The sequence below is a fragment of the Drosophila willistoni genome (genome assembly GCF_018902025.1).
Source record: "Drosophila willistoni isolate 14030-0811.24 chromosome 2R unlocalized genomic scaffold, UCI_dwil_1.1 Seg167, whole genome shotgun sequence".
NCBI lineage: Eukaryota > Metazoa > Arthropoda > Insecta > Diptera > Drosophilidae > Drosophila > Drosophila willistoni.
Genome location: NW_025814050.1, coordinates 9,704,810 through 9,731,629, shown reverse-complemented (window position 1 = coordinate 9,731,629; position 26,820 = coordinate 9,704,810). Strand labels below are relative to the sequence as shown.

The following is a 26,820-nucleotide window of genomic DNA, read 5'->3' as shown; positions in this document are numbered from 1 at the left end:
TTTCTTCTTCACTCGTTTTCTTCTTTTTTTTTTTTTTTGTCCCGTATCGTTTATTTTGTTCAGTATTTTTTCCACATTACTCTTTATGCTTGATATAAATTTGCATTTTTCTCATTACTGATTTCCTATTTCGCTTTGCTTTTATTTTTATTTTTGCTTTGCATTTGCTTTAGTTACTTGTTCTGTCGTTGCACTAGTTCAATTATATGTGTATTTGTTTAATTATTTTGAAACATTTCGCGCAAGTTTCTTTTTTCTTTGAGCAATTATTAAGTGTTGCTTACGGCTTTGAGCTGACGACGACGACTAACTGGTTTGCTCATATAGCAGCCAGTTTTGTGCTGAATGTTGATCGTAAGTTCGGCTAAAGATCGGCTGCCATTCGGCTGGGGAGCACTTCTCTTGAACGGGTGGGGAGCACCGTGAGCATGGGGGAGAACGCCTGAGTAGTTCAGAGAGAGAGAGAGCAATCGATTTTTAATTCAATTGTGACAAACGAGAGATACTCGTGCAATATTTGAAGCCTTATCATTTGTATCTTATAAACATATTGTATACTAAGTATGTGAAATAGTTAGAATAAAAAATGAAATAAAAATTATCAATGCTATTAATAAAAACTCACGATTATTCAAATTTCCAAACATAGAATTTATCATTCGCTTATATTTTTGCAATTGCATATTTCGTAAAAGAAAAATAATCATTTACTCATTCCAATTTGGTAGTTCTTATATTGATTTTTGTAAACAATAAATATTATTTCCCCCGAAATAATTACAACTGGGAATGTTCCCAATTTTAGTTCGAAATTCCATCAATTTGTAGTTTCATTAAAAAATATACATGTATGTATGATCAAATACTAGATAAATAGACATATACATAAGTCTTTGATTTAATACGTACTAAACTATGAGTTATGAGCAAAGTTTTTAAAAATATTTTCGTATACATAGTAACATAAATGACACTAAAAATTGCACCCGCATAACATCTGCTGATTAATGTGTGTAAAAAAATCGATCATTTTGTTCTAGGGGTCACAATGTATACCGACCTTCAAAATTAAGTTCTCTATTGTTTCATTTGCTCCGATTTTCCAGAAATATTTAAACAATATATGTACATAGCAAATTGCAAAAGTATAACATAAACAAAAAAAAAAAAACAACAACAAAAACTTCTATGGCAACTATGTATATACATATGTTAAAAAGGTCTTATGCGATGAAAAATTGGCACTTCAATAAGGCAATACAATTTTTCAATATGTACAAAGTTTCAATCTAATAGCTTTCAAATTCAAATGTTAATACGCCGAGACGGACGAACGGACATGGCTTTGTCGATTTGGCTTCTCATGCTGATCTCGACTAATTACATCTGGATACCGATTTTTGTTGCTAGCAATGTTATTTACCTAAATCCTATACATTATAATTTACCAAAATCCATTACCTTAAAAAATTTTAAATCTGTGCTAAAGGAAAGATTTTGAGCTTCATAAGTCTCGAACTAAATAGACTACGGCGAGCCCTCTTTTTATGGGGTCACAATAAATGACACTCCATATCCTAAATTCGTAATATTTTTAACTACGCAATAAACTTGTATATAATATGTATCGTTTATATTATATCTATATAGGTATGTTTATAGGTATGTATAAAAACAATTCTTCGAATTTGTGCTAATTTTTGAGTGACTGAAATCCACCTAACACCTTCCATTTAAGAAGCCAAACTTAATGACTAATCTGAACCTACTTTGACTTTCTAATTACTTTATTTTAAACGCTACGTTTTGTGTTCTACAATTCCAAGTGTTTAAAAACTATTCTTCATAAATACTAGATATCTCTTTTATTTCTAGAGTATTAGAATATGTAATTGTTATTTTTAAAACCGTTTTTAGTATGCGAATTTAAAATTACAAGTTTTTTAAACAAATTGAAAATGATTTGGGTATGACCTTTAATTAGAATAATATCCTTTGGCTTATTTGATGATCTACTATTAATAAGGACAAAGATTTGTAACAACCCTAAATAAAATCGAATATATCACAATGGCTACTCATCTCATTCTTTACTTAAACTAAACACTCATTTCTTAATTCGTTATACTTTTGCGGTCACGTGTAATATCATTGTATTACTCATACGCCACGTTGACCGTTTGCATTCAGAAAGTTCAATGCAATTCGCGAGACTAGTTTCTACGTTTTTTTTTTTTTGTTTTTTCTGTTGTATTTTTAAGTCGAAGACGAATTTGCATTGCCATTATGGGGCCTTGCATGACAATGGGTTGTGAGACGGAGACTGACGTAGATGAACACGCTGAACGAGAACATGCAACATGCAGAACTCGAACTCGAGGTTTGTATGTCACTCAGCAGAACGAAGAAACCGAATCAGGCTGACGCACGGATCGACCGTGTTCCAAAAAATAAAAAGGCAAGCAGAACCGAAACAGAAACATATATGTACATATACATATAAGAATAAAAGAAAAAATACATCTACATATATGCGCATTTTGCACTCTCCCTTTGGCCAATGGCCATGAACCGATTTGGACTGTGGCCTGAAAAGATTTCAAGGAATTGGCGCAAAATTTCGGCGACAATTTTCGTATAAATCACGCAAAAGAACAAGATGCTGCTGCTAGCCAGAGAACAAACCATTTGCAATTCAGATAACATTTGGAAATTTTCGCAGAAGTTCAACTGAAAATTGTAGACGGGCATTGAAGGTATGTGTATATGTAGACATGGTTCAATGTCTGACCTTAAATGGCGCCATATTCTATATATCTGGAAAAAAAAATAAGAAAATTGTTATACAACTGCGACATAGGATGAGAATTTCGTTTTTTACGCACTTGAACCTATTGAAAGTTGTTGTTCTATTCTCCTTCGATTGTTTTTTCCATTTGTTTGTTTTGTTTTCTTCTAGTATATATAATTTATGCAATTGTTTACACTTTTATCATCAAAAAACTGCTCTTTCTTTCACTTCTTTTCTTGCACTTGAAGAAAATATTGTAAACTGTGTTCCAAAATGAAAAAATAATATACAAAATTTGCAATAGATAGCTGAATATTGATTACAAAACTAGTTAACAAGTGATATTTTTGAAGAAGTTTTAAAAAAATAGTAAATAATCCATTTAAATCTGTGATATATCTAAGATAATATCCTTCGATCTGTGTTAGTAAATAATGTCTCTATAAATCATCTACATTTTGATTTACCCGTCTCATTTTGTGGTATTTATATTCAGGGAAATATTATGACAGAATTGAAAAAATACGTCAACACATGAAAATGAAACAATTTAATATAACAGAAAAAAATGGTTTCCATTGAAATGATTGTTTTGAATTTCAACATTTCAATTTAATGGTCAGAGATCCCATCAGGGCCACATATTTACAATGAATTTGCATCATTGTTCCTTCTCCCTTTACAACTCAGTCACACTTGAATAATCATCGCACACTTAGTGGAAGCCCATGGGAAAAATCCCAGACCCGAGCCTCCCTTTCCATTCCGATTCATTTGGCTGACGTCAAATATATGTATGTATGGAAATTTCTTTGTCATCATGATGGTGGGTGATGGAGCTGCTGCTGATGATGATGATGATCAGATCATAAGGAGCAACTAACGGACCATCAGACCACAATCAAATAAAAATATCTCTGCCTCAGTCGTCTTGTTCTCCCCCTGTAACTTTCCTGGAGATGCAAACAAAACGGACTTTTGTACTGCAATGTCGGTCCAACTGTCAGTCATTTAGTCAAGACTTGCGTCTTCTCTGTGTTTTATTTTTGTGCTCGATTGACGCATTTAAGTGTCACTTGACTTTTTTAATCTCGCGACTTTATCGTAGCGCAATCGGACTGTGTCTCTTTGGGGACTTGGAATCTTGGGGCTTGTCGCATTCAACGTTGTTCGTCATAATTGTAACTTAATATTAAGCTCAGGTAGCTCACGATTGACGCTTCGTTGATTAAACCACCGCACCACCTCCACCCTCACCACCATCCAACAGTTCCAGCTCCATCCCCACCTCCACTTCCATTACCTCCAACACCACCTTCATCTCTTCCGCACTGAACAAACGGCCACATTTTAAGCAAACAAATTTTTTTGGATCTACAAAATGTTTGTTATTATTTTATTGTTCGATTCGGTTTTATTTCGTTTGGCTCGCTTTTTTTATACTTTATTTGCCTCTAGCTTGTTATTAATATATAATTCAATGACTTTACTGACGTCATAGTATTAGCAAGCAAAGCAAAATTTCAAAAGAGAAGTTGCCTTATTAACATGTTTGCCAAGCTCTCTCAATCTCGTTTATAATCTATCGACTGATCGCTCTCTGTATTTATTGGATCTGAGAACTATTCAAACTTGAGCATAACATTTCAATTAAGTTAAACTGAGAGCTGGCAAATATAGATACAAAATATATTTAAAAAATTAATTTTTCAATTCAATCTTATTAAAAAAAAGAAAGAAATTGTCTAGGCTAGGCAATTGAAATTATCCTTTTTAAAATCTTAATGAAAAAAAAATGTTTTTTCTGGGTTTTTTTAAGAACACTTCCTTCTTTAGCATTTATGTATATTTGTAATTCATCCATTTATCTAAACTAGAATTAACAAATAAATTTATATACCTTAAAGCAATGGCTTACAATTAATGGCTTACAATTAATTACAATAAAGATCCCTAAGAAAATAAAATGATGCCACAGACCCAATCCATTAATAATATTATTATCAGCAGCTCGATTAATTTAATTACTTTACTAATTTCTAAACTTTCCTTAACTTTTTGTTCTAAAGTTGTTTTACAAAAACCTAGATGGCCTTAAAAAAAAAATTTGTTATTAAAAAAAGCATCAAGTAAGCATTTTCCTAACTGTTAAAACATATAAACAATTTGCCAAGGTAATAACAATATATATTAATCGAAAATGGAGAACAATCGTAATAAAGATGTAAATCAAGAATATCAAGTATCTGGTGTAGAAGATTTAAGCAATGACCCACAAATGAATCCTGGCAAGAAGGTAAAGGACTCGACTGGATCCACTGGATCACATTTGGAAAAACCATTTGAACTATCCAAAAATCGTTTGGATCGCAAACGCAAATACAATGAAGTGTTTGAAAACGATCCTGACATGCCATAGGGCTTCAAGTTGTTGAACATTATATACAAATTGTTATTAAAGTTAATAAGAGTTGCTGGCATATATTTTAATTGAAATATTTGATTTATTTTAATGGTCAAAACCATTGGACTGAAACGAAGGCCAACAGGAAACAGTCTTCAGCTCTATCAACACTATCAAATAACATAAGCTAAGTACGCAAATTAAAAACTTTAGTTCATACAGAATAAGAGTAGATATATTCTTACTCTAGAGAAAGCTGTAGAGGCATTTATTAATTCCAAAAATCACTTAGCAGAAATAATTTCCAAATTACCAAATAAATGGAAATTTTTTGTCCAAATTGTTTGGAATTTCTAAAGTGGTTTTGAGATACTAAATTAATTTTCAGAGACAGTTTTATTTCAAAGGATATTTTCTAAAAAAAGACAGATAAATGGAAACACTGACGAAGAGTTAAGTAAACGTTAGCTTAAGTCCATTACAAATTAGATTAGAATTAGATCTACCTTCTGAAGAAAATAGGTAAATTGACAAAAATTTAATATGAGAAACTATTGAAAACTGTTAAAAAAAACTTAACTTTTCGAATTTGAAACATTGTTAAATTTTTCCAACTTTCCAAATTCCTTTTAGTTAAATTTTTCATTCGAATGTGAATTACAAAGATTATCAATTTTTTTTTAAATGAGACAGAAAAAAGCTAAATTTATTCAATTTTTTGAGTATTTAAGAAAATCACGTCTTTATTTTCAAGTTAGAATAATGTCTTTCAATCTGCATTAAAATCTGGTGACTCAGGCTTCAAAATTTGTGATCCATAATTTTTTTTTGTAATTTAAAATTTAAAATTAAATTTTTTCAAATATACAAGTGTTTTTAACATATACTAAACTGCGATCCAATTTATATACTGTGCTTTTCATAGTTATAACCTACTTTTAAACGAAAATAACACATTGTCAGGAAATTTTTCCCAAATGACATATTCCTCCAAAATCTTGCAAAATGAGGAGTTCAATATTTGAACTTTAAATGAAAAACAACTTTTTTCTTAAAATTATCGATTTAATAACGATTTCTTAAAAAGAAATAATAACAAAGAAAAAAGAGCATTTGCTATATCAAAATGAAAGCCCAATTTCAAAAAAATCCGAAACCGTTGCAGAATGATAGAAAAACGAATATTAATGGTCTTCGTCATTAAAGTCCCTAAATTTAATAAAACATCCTTTTCGAGACTAAGCGATTCATTTAGAATTTGCGTTTTAAGATCTCCAACTGTCTTAAATTGGCGATTATTGGCATACACCCGTCTTGCAAGAGTACCCCAGACATTTTCTATCGGATTGAGATCGGGAGTACATGCTGGCTATATGACATATAACTTTTTTAAATCGGTAAGTAGTTGTCAGAATTCTATCTTTACGAATAGTTTTCATAGCAGCTGCTGATACTATGAGAATAAGACTAAAAGTCACACTTAAGTTAAACTAATGTTGGTTGGATATAACTGGACTAATCAAATTAAGCAAGGCCAACGACATAAATAAATAAGAGGATCAAGAGTATGAAACATCTAAAGTGAGCTGACGAAGTGTAAGGGGAATTTAATCCCATTATACTGGCAAACGATAATAAACAAAATTTCACAAAAAAGACTCTTCACATCTTTGCTTCTTTTGTTCTTTAATTAGTTAAGCAAAATGAACAACTTTGTTTTTTTGTTTAATTCAATTAACATGAATGACATAAGAGAGCAAAAATAAGAACAAATAAAAGAAAAATAAGATGAAAGCAAATTAAATGGCTTACTGAAATGCTATAATTAATCTTTGTAGGCGTTGTATCAATTAATTGGAAAATTCTTTTCATACTTTCGAATTACAATCTGTTTTATACACGAAACATTTGGCTTGAATCGATCGTCTTGTTTACCATGTTGCAGTTAAATAAATAATTTTTAAACACTTGAATTTTATTTGTTATGCCATTTGTTTTGGCTGTATATACATACATATATTTTAATGTTTATTTGTCTTGGCTATATTAGTTGAAGAATTTTATTTTGGTCATCATGACCTTAGATTAAATTGTACAATTTTTATGTCACTGTCGATGCTTATCAATGGCTCGCGCCACTCACATGTTTTAGGTACTCACTACGCTATTTTTGTATTCATGCAAAAATCATTCACAAAACAAAACCGAAGGCAAGGCTAACAATTAACACGCCGAAATCGCAATACCCTTGAGGATTCCTCTTTTGTTTATATTCAAGGACTGTTTACGTGTAAGGGACGAAGCTAATTTATCATAAGTTGCCCAAGGCTCCTACGTGATCAATCACTGCGAGGTCGTTCGTAGATGATTTTTTCCTTGAACGCTATCGAATATACTATATACGGATAGAAAATCAATTTTGTTTATGTTCTCGAATTTGGGTAAATCCTTTTAGCCATTTAATTCGCTAAGTTTCTGCTCGCTTCAATATATAATTTACATATAACAGTTTTCTGATAATCAAATTGGGGTTTCCAACTTAATCTACCCCCAAGGGTGGCAAGTGTATGACCACCTAGTACCAAAATATAAACTAAACAAGATGATTGTCAAAATATACAAATTAGCTAGTTCATAAAGGAAATAATAAAATATCAGTAATTATCAGTAAAAACAAAATAAAATCTAATTGGTTTTTTTTATAGTGGCATCCAAGTGTGTTACCATGTTAAATTTATAATAATTTGGCAAATTTTTTCCTAATTATAGAACTTGAGAGAATTAGAAAATTTCTCTTCATCCAACTGAAGTATTTGTCTTTATTATGAAGATTTTAATTCACTTAACTTTTTTATTAATTATTCTCTAATCAAGTCATTCTCTTTCTAGTTTTAGCATATAAAAGAAGAGATTAATATACTTTTGAGCATGAGTCAAGTTATTTGGTAAGTGCAAACCTATTAAATAATGGGTGTTTATTTAAATATTTTATACTCAGATTATTTAAAAATATTAGTTTAATAATTTTCTTCAAAAAAAAAACTACTTTATATATGACTGAAATAAAAAATTGAAAAGGTTCTTCAATTAGTGAGTTTGAGTAAACATTTTGTATTCGTAAAATGTTGAATACAAAACATACTAATGAATAATAATCTATACCTTAATTCTTAGTTTTTAGATAATCCAAAACAGTGGAGCACTTAATTGGTAACTATTTAACTATTTATCTTATTTCCTTATCTACAATTTGTACATAACTAATAAAAGTACAGAAGTATACAGATAATCTACAAGTTGTACACATTGAGCTAAAATAAACCCCAAAATAAGTTAGTTGAACTAAAATTCAATAAAAGAAAGAGTTATTGTTTGATCAAAGGATTGTAAGGATTTTAAAAATGTTTTCATAAAATTTAAACCAATTATAAATCTCCCATTTGGTTAGTATGCTCAGCTTAACTCATCTTAAAAGTCTCTACTAAATTGTATTATTTAAATCAATGATGAGCTTGCATTAATTATTTTGATGACTCTTTCAAGTAGAGTTTATTCCCCTTTTTCTTTTTAGATTTGGTCTTATTATGGCTTATCAATGACGTTGTTAGTCGCACCACATCATTAAAATCCATCTAGGCTTGCGAATTCGGTTTCTTGTGACGTTATATGATCAGCCCACATTTTCAATTCCGATTAAATTGATTAATCAGTTTATGGTTTTTATTTATTTTTTTTTTTCATTTGTTTTTAGAAACAAGAAAATAAACCGAATGTACAGATGTAGTTCCCAAATATGGTACGATCATAATTCTCGATTGACAGTCACTCAAAAGTTTTACGTACTTGGCGAACACACAAAAACTGTTAACTCTTTGGCCGGGCTTTAGAGGGGACTTTCCATTTATTTTAACTTTGAATTGCATATTTTATCGTTTTTTCTCATATGTATGTATGTGTACACAATTGTAGGGAAAAAACCAGAAAATTTGTATAGATAATAAATATTTGACTAGAAGGTCTTTGGTAGACCGTTTTGCGATCAAAGTTGAGCATGGAGCTTAACCGCAATGAGATAAGCAATTAGGGAAACACTTTCACATATCTAAAATAATTGTTTATAAAATTTACATAAACAATTAAAGTGTATAAACCCACAAATATGCGTACTGTGGTTTTCAATTTCCAAATGTCCACAGCTTAAAAAATTGTTATCATATTCGTGGATTTACTTGACAATTATTATTTCAGCATCTTTGACGTCACTCCGACTTGCAAAGGCAATTAAAATATCAAGATAGGCTAGGAAGACTCTTTGACCAGTCAGTTTTGTAAGATATATATGTATATTGGTAGATAAATATTTATATATAATCAGATAATCTCTTGATCTTCAGCACTTGAATGGTTCTACTTCTATGGCCATATTCGTAGCAAGAGATAAGAATATCCGAAGGCAAGTAATGTGCACAATTCTGGAAGATTCATTTTCTGATGGGAAATTACTTTGGCTACATGAAACTAAGTAGAGCAATTGCCACTCATTTTTTTAAGATAACAGCTTACTTTACTTAGATAAAGGTCTTTTTCTTTAAGATAAATTATAATAATAAAAACTTAAGTCTTTTGAGATGATAAAAAGTGAATGTAGTCATTGGAGACTAGAGCTTATAAAGAAGAAACGTGATTTACTTTGCAAAGCAATAAATCTTTTTGACTTTTGGATACGGGAGATGACCATTCAGCCGCATATTTACTTTACTATAGGCCCCAATGCACTATGAAGCGAAAAATGACGTATACGCATGGTTTGCCATCCAAACTAATAAAATTACAGATAATATTCAAATAAATATTGTGAAGGTTGTAGTTAAAAACTAACATATTAATCAGATTTAACTAGATTCAAAAAGGAAGATAAAGAAATCAAGGCAAGGGACGAGCCAGCAAAATGTGCCAACTGTAATGGCAACCAGAAAGCATCGTATAAAGGGTGCAAAGTGCATCAAAAGGCCAAGGAGTTTCATTAGCCCAGGCAAAGGCCAGCTCTGCGGCCCACTCAGCCACCCACTCCACGCCCGGTCTACAAAGGACCTACCATTGTGCCCGGCATGACTTTCGCCAGTGTAGTTGGAGGCTACCAGCAGGCTGCCCAGCCGCAACCATCGCTGCGATCAGACCCAGTTCCCGCCGTCGTAGACCAGACACATGCAAGAATGAAAAAGCTTGAGGCAATGATGGAGAGCATGATTGCTCAAATGTCAGCTCTGGCTCAGTTGATCATAAAGCTTATGGTCAACCAATGCAAATAAATCTTCATGTTGTCATTTGAAATGCGAACGGTCTGCACAGGAACAGACCTCAGGTAGAGCTATACCTCAAATCTGATTATGATATACCTCAAATTTAATATTAAAATTTGTTCTATTTGGAAATTATGAAATGGTATATGTATGACCTTGTAAATGTCCCGTTTGCCACAGATTCTAAAAAAAATGAAGTTTTAAGTCTAAGAAATTAACAATAAATATCAAAGAAGCTAACATCGGCTATGCCGAAGTTTATATACCCTGCAACTCAATTCATCAATATATGTACAAACAAAACAATTTTACTCTCTATTTTACAATTTGTTCTTCTTCTTCCCTTATTCCCAAAGCAAAGCAACGCACGCATACACATACAGTTCATGTAGCGTTGCGTCTGTGTGTGTTATATTTATCCGATCACATTCAAATTTTGGGATCTGGGGTTTTATATCCAATATATCACATATGTAAATTTCATAGCATACTCCGATTTTTATGAAAATGTTTCTTATAGTTCTTCTAGAGCTATATGATATAGTGGTCCGATCCTTATGAATTTCATACTTTATTTTTCCCGGGTAATAAAAAACCCCGAAACAAAATTTCAGACCGATAGCTCTTAAGACGGCTGAGTAAAACGCATACGCACAGACGGACGGACAGACGGACAGACGGACATGGCTATATCAACTCAGCTTCTCATGCTGATCAAGAATATATATACTTTATGGGGTCGGAAACGTCTCCTTCTGTGCGTTACAAACATCTGACCAATTTTATAATACCCCCTGCAAGGGTATAAAAATTGTTTTTAAGTTAAATAAATTCATTTTGTATGCATAATATAGACAATTTTCTCCGTTTTGTATATATTCTGCTTTCAAATTAAAATAAAAATACGAGATTTTCCGTGGAATTTCGCATTTCCAAAGATCTTTTAGAGAATTTTTCAACCTTTTGTAAAATTATATATTGTTAACAAGAAGCCCAAGAGCCTCCACGGAAAACGAAAATAAAAAACTGAGTTGTATTTATTCTAACCTCTAAAACTTGGGGGAAAAAATATAGAATTCCCATCACACAATTTCGATGAGCGAAAGTCAAAAGTTACACAATTTCAAATTTTAATTTTGTATTTTTGGTATTCCCCAGACCTAAACCCAAAACATCGGGTCGGCTTAAAGTTCAAGAAATCGTAAATTTGTATAGCATTATATAAATTTGTATCTAATCAGAATCAAGTCGGATTCAAGTTGGATTTTGTACAAATAATGCTTAAGCCGATCTAGTTGCAGTATACCTTCTATATTTGAGGACACTCAGGACTAGGATTTGCCCCTTCCATTAAAAAGAAAGTCTTCAACTTTGCTAGGTTCTAGGCAGAGCCACACCCCTTAAGCTAGAGACTGTCATAGCTCTACGGCATTATCGGTGAAATGCGGTTATATTACCTTCACACCTTCAAAATAAGGCACAAAAACAATTAGCCATTTGTTTACGAGCATTTTGTTTTGTTTGCCCGTGCCTAACTCGGTAGCTAACCGGGCTACTCGATAAGCTTTGTAAATATTAAATAAGATATTGTTGACAATAGTTTAATATTTCCTACATATGTACATATCCTACTACTATAGCATATGTAAAGCCTGACCTATGAGAGAAATTGTTGTTATTGTTTAAAATTGTGTTTTTTGCATTGTTCTGCTAATGAGAATGTGTTTATTGTTTATTTGTCCTAAGCACACACCTACAACCACCCACACACCGCCCATTGGGGGATATCAAAACTGATTATTTAAATATTCGGCTCGTGTCGCCTTCGAATCGTATTTGAATTGGAATGTATGGCAATAACCTTCCTATGTACGAGTATGTATGTATGTATGTATTTATCTACCTACCTACTATATGGACATCTGCACAAAATTTTAGAGTCACGAGCTGATGCATTTGGTTTTTCTAATCACCAATTAAATGTATGCATATGTATTTACATATATATAAACATTAGTTTGTCAGCTGATTTCCATTTCCGATTTGTTAAGATTTCCAATCAACCATTTCACATATATGTCTAGATCATCACTAATCACACTAATTTGATAAGCTCTAATTACTAGGAATATATATATATATATTAAAATCTAAATTAAAATTACTCTAACTGAAGGCGCCATAAAATTTGACCAGATGTTGGTAGCACTCACAGTGGAAAGAATCAATCATTTTAAAGGTTTTCAACTGACTGAGACGTGTTCATCTTTCAGTTTCTAAGGATGTTTAATGTCAGAACTATAAAGGCTTAAATGCGAGTTTGAATACTTTTATCTGTGATTTCCAGAAACTATTAATCCAAACTATGTTTAAGAATGTGTATATAGTTAGATTCCATGGGAAATAATTTTTACTTGTATCGGTAAATAAAAAGGTACATACGTAATTTTAATTCTCTTAAGAATTTATAAACTAGGCATTCTTGTCTTTATGTATTTGTAATATACATAAGAGCAGAGCTAACTTGACATGTCGGATAATTAGATCATTTTTTTCCAAATACCGTTCTCCAGAATCTATAATAATTTATCCGTTTTCCTGCGATCTTCATAAAGTACCCGAACTAGTCATGACATTTACATAGAATCCATTACAAAATTAAGTAGAAAATTTAACAAATTCTTCGTCAAAATGTGTTTCAAATTCATAGTCAGCTCTTAACATTTTTGTTGCAGCTTTTCGTTTTACAGTTAAATATTATATTTATCTAATCTTTAATTTGATTTTGCACTTCTATTTATTTTCTAAAAAAAACTAATCTTTCTACGTGGATGGAATCTTTACTTGTGATATTAATTCGATACCCGAAAAAACATTCATTTCGAATCAAAAACATTGTGATATTGTTTTTTTAACAATACATTTATTTTATTTTGAAATCAATGAAAAAATAAATCAAACAAAAAAGGTATTAAAGTATAGGCTCTCTCGTTTGTAATATACATACATATATGTTAAAATATATCCCTGATATCTACAACTTTCATCTTAACAGTACAATTTTCTTTTCTCTCTAAAATCTTAGCTCGTTAATCAAACACTTTTAATAAAATATTTTATTGAATAGCAAAAGCGCCAACAAAACCAAACCGAAGAAAAAAATTTACGAAGAAAGTCTTAATATATAAATCAACTAGGCAAATATTTAATATCAACAAAAATTTACGAGCTAAAATAGAAGATCAAATTTCCGTTAAAGGCTTTGGACAAATATTTAAATTCAATGGAAAAGTAAAAGCCATAAATTTTCTTGCGAATTGACGTTCGCATGGATTTAATTAACTTTTTGCTGCTGCTATTATTTTGCTTTTTTTTTTTGTTTATACCTTTTTTTTTTGGTGTACCCGTGCTTGCCCAAAAGTAAAATAAATTCATAATGATATGCCAAAGAGTATTCGATTCATTTGCATGCCACGTGCCCCCGTCTCGTTTGTCAATATTAGGTGGGTTACTTATATTACACAATTTCAAGTTCGATGTCGGCAATTGATAAGGACCGATGTCTGGCGATATTACACGTTGAATCAACTGGATGAACAATCTTCATTTGCATGACTTGAAATGAGTGCACTTGTGTCATCTCGATTTTCGAGGGTTTAACAAAAAAGAGTTGTGTTTTATTTTTAGCCATATTCATAAAAAAGGTTTGCGTCATGTAACGGTAAATACCGCAATGCACAACTGATGTATGCCGTATATATATATATATGTATATATATATCTGTTTTACAAATCTGACCGACTGGGTGACTATTTTTGGTTTTATTCAGCTTTTGATAATTATAATCAATACGAAAATAAACATAAAGAAGACGACTGCAGTCATTAGCCGGCTGTTATTGTGTCTTGTTGTCAGGGAATACAGAGAGAGAGAGGAAGAGAGGCGAGCGAGCGAGCTATGGTGGATCGGAGGGAGCCCCCCCACTGAGATCTGTTCTGTTTATTATTATCAGGGATTGATTTATATAGGGACGTATTCGCATTGTATTTTATATGTGAGCAGGCAATTTTTAATTCACAAAAAAAACACACACTCAAAATCTAGAACGAGGCTAATCTTTTGGCTGCAATTGACGTAAATTGATTTTGCACTGGAAATCGAATCACGACATTTGAACTCTCGTGTTATTTCTTTATTGTTTGGTAAATCAGAATCAAAATTGAGTCAGCAGAATATACAGAATGACAAGAAAAGATAAGTTGCATACGTGTCCATTTGTATGTGTTGCTAAAAACGTGATTATGAAATCCAAAAGTCAATGTGATAAAGATTAAGTCATTGGGTTAATGCGAAATGAACTTGTCAAAATAAAAGTAAAAAAACATCTATCACTTTCAAAGCTGTAAAACCACTCAGCTGATACTTTTCTTCTAACAAACGATAACAAAAATAAAGAAAACTAGACTCAAAACTTTTGAATTATGAGTTTCAGTATTGAAATTGACTTAAAAAAGTATATTTGGATAAAGTTACAAAACTATCTTCTGTCTCATTTCTTTAAAATTAACTTCAAGTTGTGGTAAGTTTCTAGCCAGCCCAAAATAATTGTAAAAATTTCCTAATATTCAGTTTTAAAGTATCTTTTGTATAAGAACACTATAATAAACATATATTTTTCTTTTTTATTTAAAGTTGCAATGTACTCATAAATGTTAGGTCGCCAAAATTAATGTTCTTCAAAAATTTCATGCACCACCGCAAAGTATGCTATAAAATCTCATAATTTCTTCTAAGAATGCTACAGAAGAAAATTTGTATCTTTTAAGATGATTTTGGCCTTTTCAAATTGTCCTAATATTTCTCTGGACTACAGTCCTTGTCGACTAGGACTATGAAATGAAGAATCTTGCCCCTTGGTAAATAAGTATTTCTTGTTATTAACAAAATGAATAACTTTTTGTGTCCTTTGTAACTTAAAAATTGTATATGAAGGATATTTGCTTCGAAGGTTATATTTTGTCAATCGATTTGTTGTTAAAATTTATTTGTGATTTGTAAAAAGCAAGTTCTAAAGTTGCTTATTGCATTCATTAGGGGACAAGTTTCCCCACTTTACAGTCTTAGATCCTTAGTAGAATTTTTACCATATTTTTGGTTGAAAAGTAACTTTAGTCAGGAACAACACTTGAGCATAAACAATGATCGTTTCGTTAATATTTCAAAATTGTCTGAAAGAATATAAAACATATTCTCAGCATACTTCTTAGACATGTATCACCAAATTATGTAATCGATTTGATGTTGAAAGTAATTGTTTCGCGTTAAAGACAGTTTATTTATTTCATTTGAGCCAAATGCTTATTTATTTCTTCTTTGCTCTTAAATAGAAACGAGGGGAAGAGGAATTACATCAATATTTTACTATACATTTCATTGGAATCAAACAAAAAAAACTAAAAACTAAATGATATATATATGTATGTTGGCAGAGTTTTGAAACTGATTGTACTCAAGAGATTCGTTAAATTATATGTATAAAATATATGCAGTTGTCATACATACATATGTAAACAGAAGAATACGAAATAGTATAAATTAAATATAAAAACAGCTTGTAAAATGGACGAATTCGTTTTCTATAAAATTAGACTTATAGTTAAATAATCCAATAATAGACGGAGGGCATTTAGATAAGTGAAATAAAACATTAAATGATTGAAAATAGTTAATTTGGTTTAACAAAAAACTAATTACAAGAATCTAATGCAAACTTGAACATTTATATATCTTTTCAAAAGCGGATTATTTTGTTTTTAGTTTCATATGAAAAATTTTCAAACAATTACTGGTGTATTTTTTGTGTCGTTACAATATTCGAAGATTATATAAGTTTCTGTTTTTCTGTTCTAATAAATCCAATTTACGGGCACCCATTGTTCCTCATGACTCATTTGGTCCAAAGTCTCAACCACTTGACGGAACGTCTCATCGAAATCATCATTGACAATGACCATGTCAAAGTATTTCTCATATTTTCGTTGCACGAAACTCGATTCTTCCACTGTGGCTACAAGATCATCGTCCTGTGCAAAAGATTGATAGAGATCATATGAATTAAGCAAGGTTTGTGTATTCAAGCAGAGATCTAATATAGCTACTAAGGTGGCCTAAATGATTTAAGCATTGGACACATTGAATGATTGATATTAATTCAAGACTTTCAATACAATTTTTCACATTTCACAATCGTTACCTCATAGAGCGATGCTAGGGATTCTAGTGTACGTGCACGTCTGGAACTGAAGCGTATGGAACTTTGACGATCAAACTGTAAATATAATATGGATAAATCCGCATTATAAGGAGGGAAATGGGATTGTGGGGCAACTAACTAATAAATTCTAGCCTAAAACCTACAGATAAATTTCTATTGGATCCAGTGGCACGACGATCCGCATATATGGTCTTGAGCTGTTCCATGCCAGGTGCTGCTACATATATAACAAATGGCATCAATTCCTGGCTATTGTGCAATATTTTTAAAGCATTTGGTGCACAATCCAAAATGCACATGCGTCCGCTATTGATGACATCTTTAATGGACTGTAAATGTGTACCATATAGATTGCCATTATGTTCGCCATATTCAAGAAATTCATTTTGTTTGACTGCCTCTTCCATTTCCTCGCGATCCATAAACCAATAGCTAACACCATTCTCCTCCAAGGCACGTTTCGGGCGACTTGTATCTATACAGTAAAGAAACTAATCAATATATATCTTTATAAATAGTTTCATTCTACTTACGTGGAATAATGGCTCCAAATTTATCAACATCACTGTTAATCAAACGATTTTTGAGCGTACGTCTGCCCACACCGGAGACACCTATCAATACTAGAGTTTTCCTACGGAATGGCGGCATACGAGTTACCTCCTCGTATAGTAAAAGTTCGGCCTTATCGAACTCACAATTGGCCACCGAACGATACATGGTTTTACGCTTACGCTTCGATATCTAAAAATATATAAATACCATATTATTAGTTGAATGCTAAAAACATAGATTAACTTTTGACTTACTCTAGTTCCACAAATGCCAATTTTGTGCACATAATCAGCCTCGGGTGCTACAAAAGCCTTGCGACGCTCTTCCAATTCCTGTGAGGGTATTAAACCAATTTTTTCCGATTCGGCCGTAATATTCTTGGCTTGCCACCAATTTGGATCTTTGACATTAATGATCTTTAAAGAGAATGCAAATTATTAATAACTTTTTCATCGAACTGTTAAAGTTTTGTAAACTTACTTGCAAAATATCGCCCGATTTGAAAGGTAAACCAATGTCTCGGCATGGTAGTAATGTATCCTCTGATGGATTGTATGAGAATAGGGCTCGCATATAGCACTGTATAGAAACAAAAATTACCAATTAGTTAGAATTTCGACACATGAGTTTAATCTTATCAATGGAATGCCAAGATTTACTTACTTAATTGCAGTGTCTAGAATTTTGATAGGTTCGCTTAGAATGTTACTAATTGCAAGTACATAAATTTTAATGTGTAACACAAATGAAAAATCTTTTAACATTCTTTGAATAAAATTATTATCAAATATAAAGATGAAATTTAACAATTGGTTTCAACAGTTTTTTGTTAAAATTCAAATTCAGAAGTAATGAAAAAAAAAATCAGTTTAGCAAACTATTCAAAATTCATGCAAAAAAGCGGGCAAAATGTCATTTTGGAATATTGAAAAAATTGACAAGCAAACACACACAAAACTTACCGTCAATTTCTTGCCCGTCTCAAGATTCGTGATGCCATTCTGTTTAACCTGACCCCCACTACCCACACCACCACTGACCGTATAGCGCCCACTTTTGATCTCCTCATCAACATTGGGTCCAATTTTTAGTGTTAAATTCTCCTTGGCTCGCGATACCTCCACTTGAAGTTCATCTGGTGAGCGTACAGAAGTGCCATTTACCTCCAAAATGACATCGCCCACATTAAGCATTCCTTGTTTATCAATAACACCACCAGCCAGGATGCGTGCCACCACCAGCTGTTTGTACTCATCCATTTCGACAGTCAGACCCAAAGGCTGTTTGGGATCCCGTCGTAGTCCCACCATTTTTATGGTTTCTACTGGCATTTTGGTATTTAATATATCCTCTGTATATAGATAACCACCCGATTGTCGTTGAGATGTGACTTCAAGTTTGGTAAGTGAACCGCCAGCTGATTTTAAACGTTGTTCATATAAGTATCCTATCTCATCGTGGGCACGCAAAAGGGCCTAATTGAAAACGAAAATTGATTTTTAAGTAAAATGCATAACTAAGAAAAGTTTTTGCCACTTACACGAAAATGTGGTTGGGCCAAGAGTTTGGCTAACTCACGTGACTCCAGACGTCTTGAAGGTGAAAATTTACGTATAATATCGTCACAGATCGGTTTATTATTAAGATGAGCGGGTAAAAATGCTGGAACCGGCTGTGGCTCGATAGGATTTAACTGCAAATATGAAGAAATAAAAAGACATGAGCTTGGTTAAGACATTTATCCAACTATCTAATTAAATTTTTGCCTCATATATCTTTTCTTTTTTATTAGTATTATTATTTTTGTCATGGGGCGTATGCCTGCCCTAGGTCAAGTCAACTCGACTCAAGTCATTTCATCTCATCTCATTTTTTGCCATGGTTTTGCTCTCTGCTCTGGTCTGGTCTGGTCCTCAACTTAATTGAGTTTGTCTTGCGTTAATTGGTTGAATGTTTTTTTCATTTTTGGTTAGCTCTTATTTAACCTTTGTGAACTCTTTTTCTTTTCGACTGACACTATAACATTCTTTGAGTCTTAGGTCAAAAACTAGGTCGTTCCATATGGAAATTTAGGTCACCTTTTAGATCTAAATAAGCCCTTTGTGAGCTTGTTGTTGAAATTAGAAGTGAAGCAAAAGTACTTTGATTTAATTATTCTCTTCCGGCTTGATATTCTGTCTACTTTGCGGAATATTTGTTTACATTCAAAGCAAAAAACGTCTACTTTTCGGGTCCTCCCCTATCAACATCATCATCTGGTTGGCTCTCTGTGTATTTATATTCATTATTTTTGCTCCGCAATTTCCGCCCACAAGTTGATGATGAAGACAGTCATTCAGTCACTCAGTCACTCATGCAATATGTATTTATATATGTATGTACGTATGTATGTATAAACTACAATATATGTGTATCAGTATGTATCAGACAATGTAGGGGAACGACTTTTCTTTCTATTTCTGATGACAAATACAAGTAGAAAGAAAACTTGCAAAAAGAAAAAAAAGATGAAATTGCATTAGCTAAATAAACTAGAGGGAGCACGGCAAATGACTATAGAGTGGGTCTTAGCTCCTTAGAATAATAGAAAGTTCCGACTTAGAGTTTCAATTGAAAGTTCATACATAAGTCATGCAATTGATAAGTAGGTTTTTTGAAGGAAAATTTTATTGTAAAACTTAAATACCAACTTCCAGTAGTTAAAGATTTATAAAAAGTCTTTGTAGCTTGCAAATTCAAGTCATTCTTAATAAGATTATTGTGGAATATTTAAGAAAATTTTTAAAGATCATTGAAAGGTAATATGATGGTAAGTATATTTCCAGTAAGAATATAAATATTTAAATTTGAAATGCTTCCAGTAGTTAGAAATTCATAAAAAGTAGTTGTAGTTTTCAAATTTTTATTTATTTATAGTTTGACTATGAGTTTGGAAACTATTTCTGTAGGGATGCAGAGGAAGGATCTGGAAGTCTAAAAATGTCAATATTTTGAATACATTTTTTTTTATTATTTACTGATATCTCCAGTTAGAGAGAAGCCTGATACTAACAAAAGGGCTTCGTTTAAAATTACTGGAATGTTGATTTTTTTATCAGATTCCCCCCGAACAAATGTTTTCTGTATCAATCCATGGTGGAAAACATTTCTGAAAAAGTTTCTATGGAATTTTTTAAAAATTCTCTAACTTCTTTTCTTCAGCTTACAATTACAACTAAATTTCTGCTACATCACGTTATCGTCTTGTGACAGTGAGTCCTATCTCGGAAATATCATATTGCAGAAAATCTAAACCCAGACCTTGGAGTTAACTATTGCAATAATTTGTTATATGTATGTTTGATCAGCTTGATTTTGAACTTCACGTTCAATTCAACATCAATGAAAAGGAATTTGCTATTAAGTTACTATTCAACCAATCTTCTTAACGGCTAAGAGCGGCTTTAGAAGGTGTATTAACGCTTTGTCCGTGTTGTTAGCTTGGCTATCTGCTTTAGCCCTTCTTCCGCATGCAAAAACAGAAGAAGCCCCACACGACAGACTATCCCCACCCTCACACAAACACACACACACCCAAACATACTTATAGAAGCGACAATTGTTATTGATATCTAAAAGAGGGCTTTCACCTTCCCACATTTCATATGAATAGAAACATTTCAAAACATCTCTTAACAGGTAATAACTAATTAACCAAATTGTTAATTCAACAACATGTTTAGTAGTAAAAAAAAAACTTGAAAGATGGGCAAAAATATCTCTATATGGCAGAGAGAAATACGTAAACAACAATGAAATTTATTTAAAATAATGACGAAGGTTAAGACTATTCACAAAATGTGAGAAAAACCAGTTATAATTATATGAAATATATAGTAAATTGGATAGAAGAAGTTTTAAAAATTTGTATATTTCAAAATTTGTTTCAATAGTTCGTTCACTTTTTTAAAAGAAAAACACTTTTTCCAATTTCTGTTTTTTGTTTTTTGTTTTTTGGGGAGCCACTCCCAAAACACGCGAGCGTTTTAAGCCAAGAAGAGCGAAAGGTGTATTATTGGTATATGTGTGTGTGTGTGTGTGTGTGAGAGCGGGAGCTGAAGAGAGCGAGGGCTTGCCCCTGCGTATATATATATGTTTGTATATATATTTAATTTTGAATGTCTGTGTGTGTTTCGTGTGAGCATGCAACACCGTTTTCTCGGAGTTTTTTTTTTTTGGATACGCCAAAGCCCAGTTAAGACACTTTGTTGGCCAGGTTACACAATATAATAAAAAAAAACGACAAAGAAAGAAAACGATTCTCGTCTCGACTACGTCATCAATACTCGAAAAGTTGGCTAAGAAAAAAGCTCATTTTTACTATGTTTTGGTGTTTTGGAAGCGTAACCAAGGCAATTTACACTTGCTCTAGTTTCTAGTTATTTTGATCACAATCAGTTTTCAGATTTCTTTAGTTTTGCTTCATTTTAGCCAGGCACTTGTTAATATTCGATTTGAGCCGCGTTTTTCATATTTCTCGAGAAGAGCGAGAGCGAGAGTTTAAAACTAACTGTTGCATATGCCGCCCCGTTTTAGCCACACTAACACCAATACACATGTGCTCACTCAATTTGAACGATTCGACCGTGTAAGCGTTAACACGTATTCAAAACGACAACCTCACCTTCGAGCTGCTCGCTATGGACTAAGTGACTAACTGACTCACATCACTTCGATGCGTCCAAGCCCCAAAACCAAGTTTACTCAGCGAGAGCGAGGGCTAGCTCGCACAGTGGCCTAATCTGATTGAAACTTTTAATTAACTTTTTGAATTCTTTTTTTTTGTAACGTTTAAGTAGTTACGAAACAATCTTTTAATTTTTTGAATTTTATATACTTTAAGTATAGCCCTTATGTATGTTTTGAATTAATTTTTTTAATTTACATATTTGAAATTTAAAAAATGTTTCTAAATTATTTTTTTAAAATTGTATAATTTTTTTTTTTATATAAATTTGTTTTGTATAAATTTTTTATGAAATGTTTAATTTTATTTCAAAATATTTTTCAAGTCATATAATTATGTCTGTTGTATTTCTAATTTTAAGACTTATACTTTTCAATTTATTTTTTATTTGTACTACTATATTTTAATTTATTTTTAGCATGAACTAATTTTTAGGTTAAAATGTTGTTTGACTTTTTTCTTAAATGAAATATAAATATTTCAGTTCATCTGAATATATATTCTTAATTCATTGTTTCTCATTTATACTATTAACTATAAAATTATTTGACTAATAATAATTTTAAGATGCAGTCTATTTAATTTTTATCCAATCTTCATAAATGTAGCTCATTCGACTCGAAATTTAATTTACATTTTTTTTAAATCATAAATGTCATGTAATAAAATCGTTAAAAATAAATAGTAGAATCAAAAATATCGGTCTTAAGAAAAAAACATAAAACATATATGGAAAAATAAAAAACATTCTGTATAGACTTTTGTTAAATATGAACAGGCCTACAATTTATTGAAAGGATTTAAAGGTGTAGTGGGAATTTCTCAATAAATTTAAAAAACTTCATAAATAATTGGACGGAATGACAGAATTTTGCTTTAAAATACCGAACAAATATCGAAAACTCTGAAAGGAACGGTGTATTTTACGTTGGAGTCAAGAAAATTAGAATTTAATGTCGAAAACGCTCAACGTCGTAGATTTTTAGTCACCACTGTAGCCAATAGGCCTTAATTTTGGGATATTTTCAATGATTATATACCGTAATGGCCACTGTGCGAGGGCTAGGTCTGTCTCTCTAGCGAACTGTAAGCTCAAATTTACACTTATTACAACTGTACTCAAGCTGCTCAGGAAATCGTTTCGAGAGAGTCTTAAATCTCTCTGAGAGAGATATTAAGAGAAAAACAAAAAGAGAGGGAGCTTTTTGGCATTATTAGGCCAACAACTTTTGAGCCAACATAAAGTTCATAATTAATACACAGGTAAGCAAAGGTATGTGTTATTTACATTGAAAAACGTTTTCGAACTAAAAAAAAAAAAAAATATTCACCAAATAACCGGTTTTTTTCTTCTTCTTGCATTTGGTCTGTGTGTAACTTGTAATCTACATAAACTCAGAAGAGGGTGTGTTTTTGTGTGTGAGTATTGTAAGTTCATGGAATCGTTAGGTGACATTTCATATTCACTTATCTCGTGACTTGTATCTTTAATTACTTTCACTGCCTTTCTCAACACAACAACAACAGCAACAAAACCATCTTGCCACTAACCGCAATCATAATGTTGGCCTGGGCAAATGTTTGCTTCAGAAATTCTAATTATCTACGTCACGCGATGTCACTTTTGATTTTACATAGGCATTTTTACGAGTATTTTTAGTTTGTTTATATACATACTTCTAAAACATAAGTAAAAGAAAAACTTTTGATTTGTGTTAGAGTGCGATATTATTGTCCTCTTAACCAGCCACTCATTCTATAATCTAATTTACTTTTATTTAGTCATCTATCTTGAAAGAGCACCAAATTTTTATGAACCAAGTACATCACAATATTAAGGAATCTTGACATTGATCTGTTCGCCTAGTTGTTAGGTGTTTTCTTTGTTTTATAACTGATCGATAGGTTCGGAAAAAATTAGAAAAAAATTGGACCATGAAGTTTTTTATAAAAAGCTTAAATTGAGTTGAGCTTGTTTAGAAAGAGACATCTCCAATTTTAAAATATGGCAAAAATTTGGCATTATTTGTTGTTGCCCTGGACATTTTAATGAATCTAAATTGAGTGATTTTACACTATTCAAAAGACAGTTAATTAGGTGCTAAACTATGAAATCTTTTCAAATATTGTCATATTACTAAGTGGCCCAGTCATTTATTTAACTGAACAACGAGGATCCGGGTTCGAATCCCAGGCTAGTGTATGGATTTAGTTTTCGTCTAAGCCGAAGGACTTAGTTGCCAGTGCTTGTAAAAATATAGTTAGGTTGATAGTTTATAACTATATCCTATACTTTAATAGTAATAATAATAATAATTGTCATAATTTCTCTGTTTTAATGTTTTAGTAGTCTTAGTTAGATTTTTAGTCTTTTCAGTCCTTTTAGAGTTGATTTTTATATAGTTTATATAGACATTTGCACCTAATTAAATGCAATGCCCTAAACAGCGTAATCTCTTAGATCATATTTAATTTTATTTTATACGAACACTTTACAATAAGATTTAACATAGAAATGTAGATTTAATATCCAAAAATTTGATTAATGTTATTTTCTAAGAACATTTTTAATATTTTTCTTTTCTGGAAGCAATGCGTATTCCTACATATACATATGTATGCATAAGATTTAGTGCCTCAAACAGTGCCAAAAAAAATTTCAATTAAATTCAAATTAAGTTTATATTAAGCTGTAGTAGAACTTCATTTATATATTGTTTACTAGTAGAATTACAAATGGTTATAGGTACTTTTTACACTTTTTTAAATTTTTCAATTATGTTTTTCCATAGACTCTAAAATATAGGCAAACTTTATGATAACATTAATTTGGTATACACATTCACATTAGATTTCGCTTTACTTTCATAAGAGAAGGGCATATAAGCTATTATAATAGAAATACCTAATTAGTTTTCTTAGGCTATTTGCGTGTTTTCCGCATAAGAAAACAAAAATATTTATTATTTGATTATACAGCAGAATTTTATGAAAATTGCTTTTCGTATATGAAAACTTACGGTAAGATGGTTCCCACCTTTTTTTTATATTTCTTATTATTATGATTGAGGACAGGCAGAAAAATCAATGGACCTTTTTCTTCTTGACTCGAGGTCAAGTACATTGATTCAATGATGTAACGATAATCCTATGACATCTTCAAGGGGGTCAAGTTTAGTGCGAAAAAAAGTAAAGCAGAAAATTCATACATAGAGACTTAGTGTTAATTGGGCCATAAAAAGTGGTCATAAAAGAAATGTCCCGTAACCGAGACACAATAGCAAAAAAAGTATCTATCCGTAAGTACATATAATCAAGTACTTGCCACTTAATCAGAAAACAAAAGAAATGAGATTTAGGCTAACCTAACAGCTTAATATCATTCATAGAAGAAGGCAAATCTAAGGAGCGTTAACCTAAAATCAATTGTGAGTGATTTAGAAAATCGACTCAGACTTGAAGTAAGCAAAATGATGTAATAAAGAAAATCGTATAGTGGAGCGTAAATACACACACACACACACACCACATGCACACACAAACTGACACTTATGAAAATTTCGGTCGAGATATAATCAACATGCAAAGTAAACGTAAACAAAGATGTGTTTTGTGTGTGTATTGGTGTGGAAATGGAAAATGTGAAAAACACATAATTAAACTTTTTTCTCCTCATATTGAACAGATGCTTGGTGCCATATAAACTGGGTCAGCAACAACAACAAAAAATGGAAAACTCATGAACTACATACCATAAGCTCCTTGTGCGGTGTTGAGGGATTGCTCAGTAGAAGACCTTTTAGAAAGATTTCATCGGTATCGGAGAGATCAGCAGAATTACGATAAGCAGCTGCAAAATTAAGTTAATAAAGATTGTTTTATTAGCAAATAACAAATGCAAAACTTAGCGAAAAAAGTAACAGAAAAACTAGTTTAAGCTAGGAAGTTGTATTTCCAGTTGGTATTAAATCGCAGTTTACGATTATTATAATATACATTTTAAAGGATCAAAACCCCAATTAGCTACATAAATATGTACATATACATAGGTATACATTAGATTTGAAAAAAATGAAGCAAATGATTTTTGTTAGTCGTTATTTATGTACTTGTCAAATGCTCTGAGAGCTTATTTAAGAGGATTATTAAGACCTAACAATAGTTTCGATTTGGCACCAAATAATAACAATATTTTCCTGAATCTTAAGACGAAATTGGATATGTCATAAGAACCAGAGTATAATGAAATTACTTTCAAATAGCACAATGGGTATATATTTAATCGGATCTTTCTATAAAGATCTATGTATGTATCTATTCACAATAAAAAAAATCGTTCACTAAACTTTGGCCAACAATTCTATAATATGGATAACAAAATGTATACTATTTTAAATTGAAATACCAACAACTAATGGTAGGATAAGGTTCTTCACCTATTTTACAGTTTACTAAAACGTTTATTGCTAAACTACTTACCATTTTCGGATGTCTCATCGTCACCCGAATTCACTTTATTATTGCTGGCAAGCAATTCAACCTTATCCTGGCGCGCCCGTCTAGAGCGTGCACTCCAACGAACCATTTTACGGTATTTATTTTATTTTTTGGCGGCGACAAGTCCCAAAACAAGCGAAGAAAAGAAGAAGACAAAGGCCTAAATCCGAATAATAAATCAAAGTAATTGGCCAATAGTTTGGTTTTTTTGGTAAGAGATTTCGGCTATAACTTTTGGCAAAAACTCAACATATGTTTCATTTTAAAAATGA

The 26,820-nt window shown here is 31.7% G+C and overlaps 1 protein-coding gene across 3 annotated transcripts; it reads right to left on the bottom strand.

Moving 5' to 3' along the window:
- Positions 1 to 15,860: 15,860 nt before the first annotated feature.
- Positions 15,861 to 26,815, bottom strand: LOC6644176 (protein PALS2). Of its 3 annotated transcripts, none has more exons than XM_002067159.4 (10): positions 26,531 to 26,815; positions 25,804 to 25,901; positions 18,866 to 19,018; positions 18,288 to 18,800; positions 17,806 to 17,904; positions 17,580 to 17,741; positions 17,304 to 17,514; positions 16,914 to 17,245; positions 16,750 to 16,824; positions 15,861 to 16,579 (listed from the first exon to the last, which is right to left on the bottom strand). In XM_002067159.4, the coding sequence occupies exons 1-10, from the start codon at positions 26,634 to 26,636 to the stop codon at positions 16,403 to 16,405; spliced, it is 1,926 nt and encodes a 641-aa protein (XP_002067195.1). In that variant the 5' UTR covers positions 26,637 to 26,815; the 3' UTR covers positions 15,861 to 16,402. The 3 variants fall into 3 exon arrangements, with proteins under 3 accessions (XP_002067195.1, XP_023032324.1, XP_046866565.1); XM_023176556.2 differs by having other exon boundaries at positions 18,366 to 18,800; XM_047010609.1 differs by lacking the exons at positions 25,804 to 25,901; positions 26,531 to 26,815 and adding an exon at positions 21,989 to 22,005 and having other exon boundaries at positions 15,862 to 16,579.
- Positions 26,816 to 26,820: the final 5 nt, after the last annotated feature.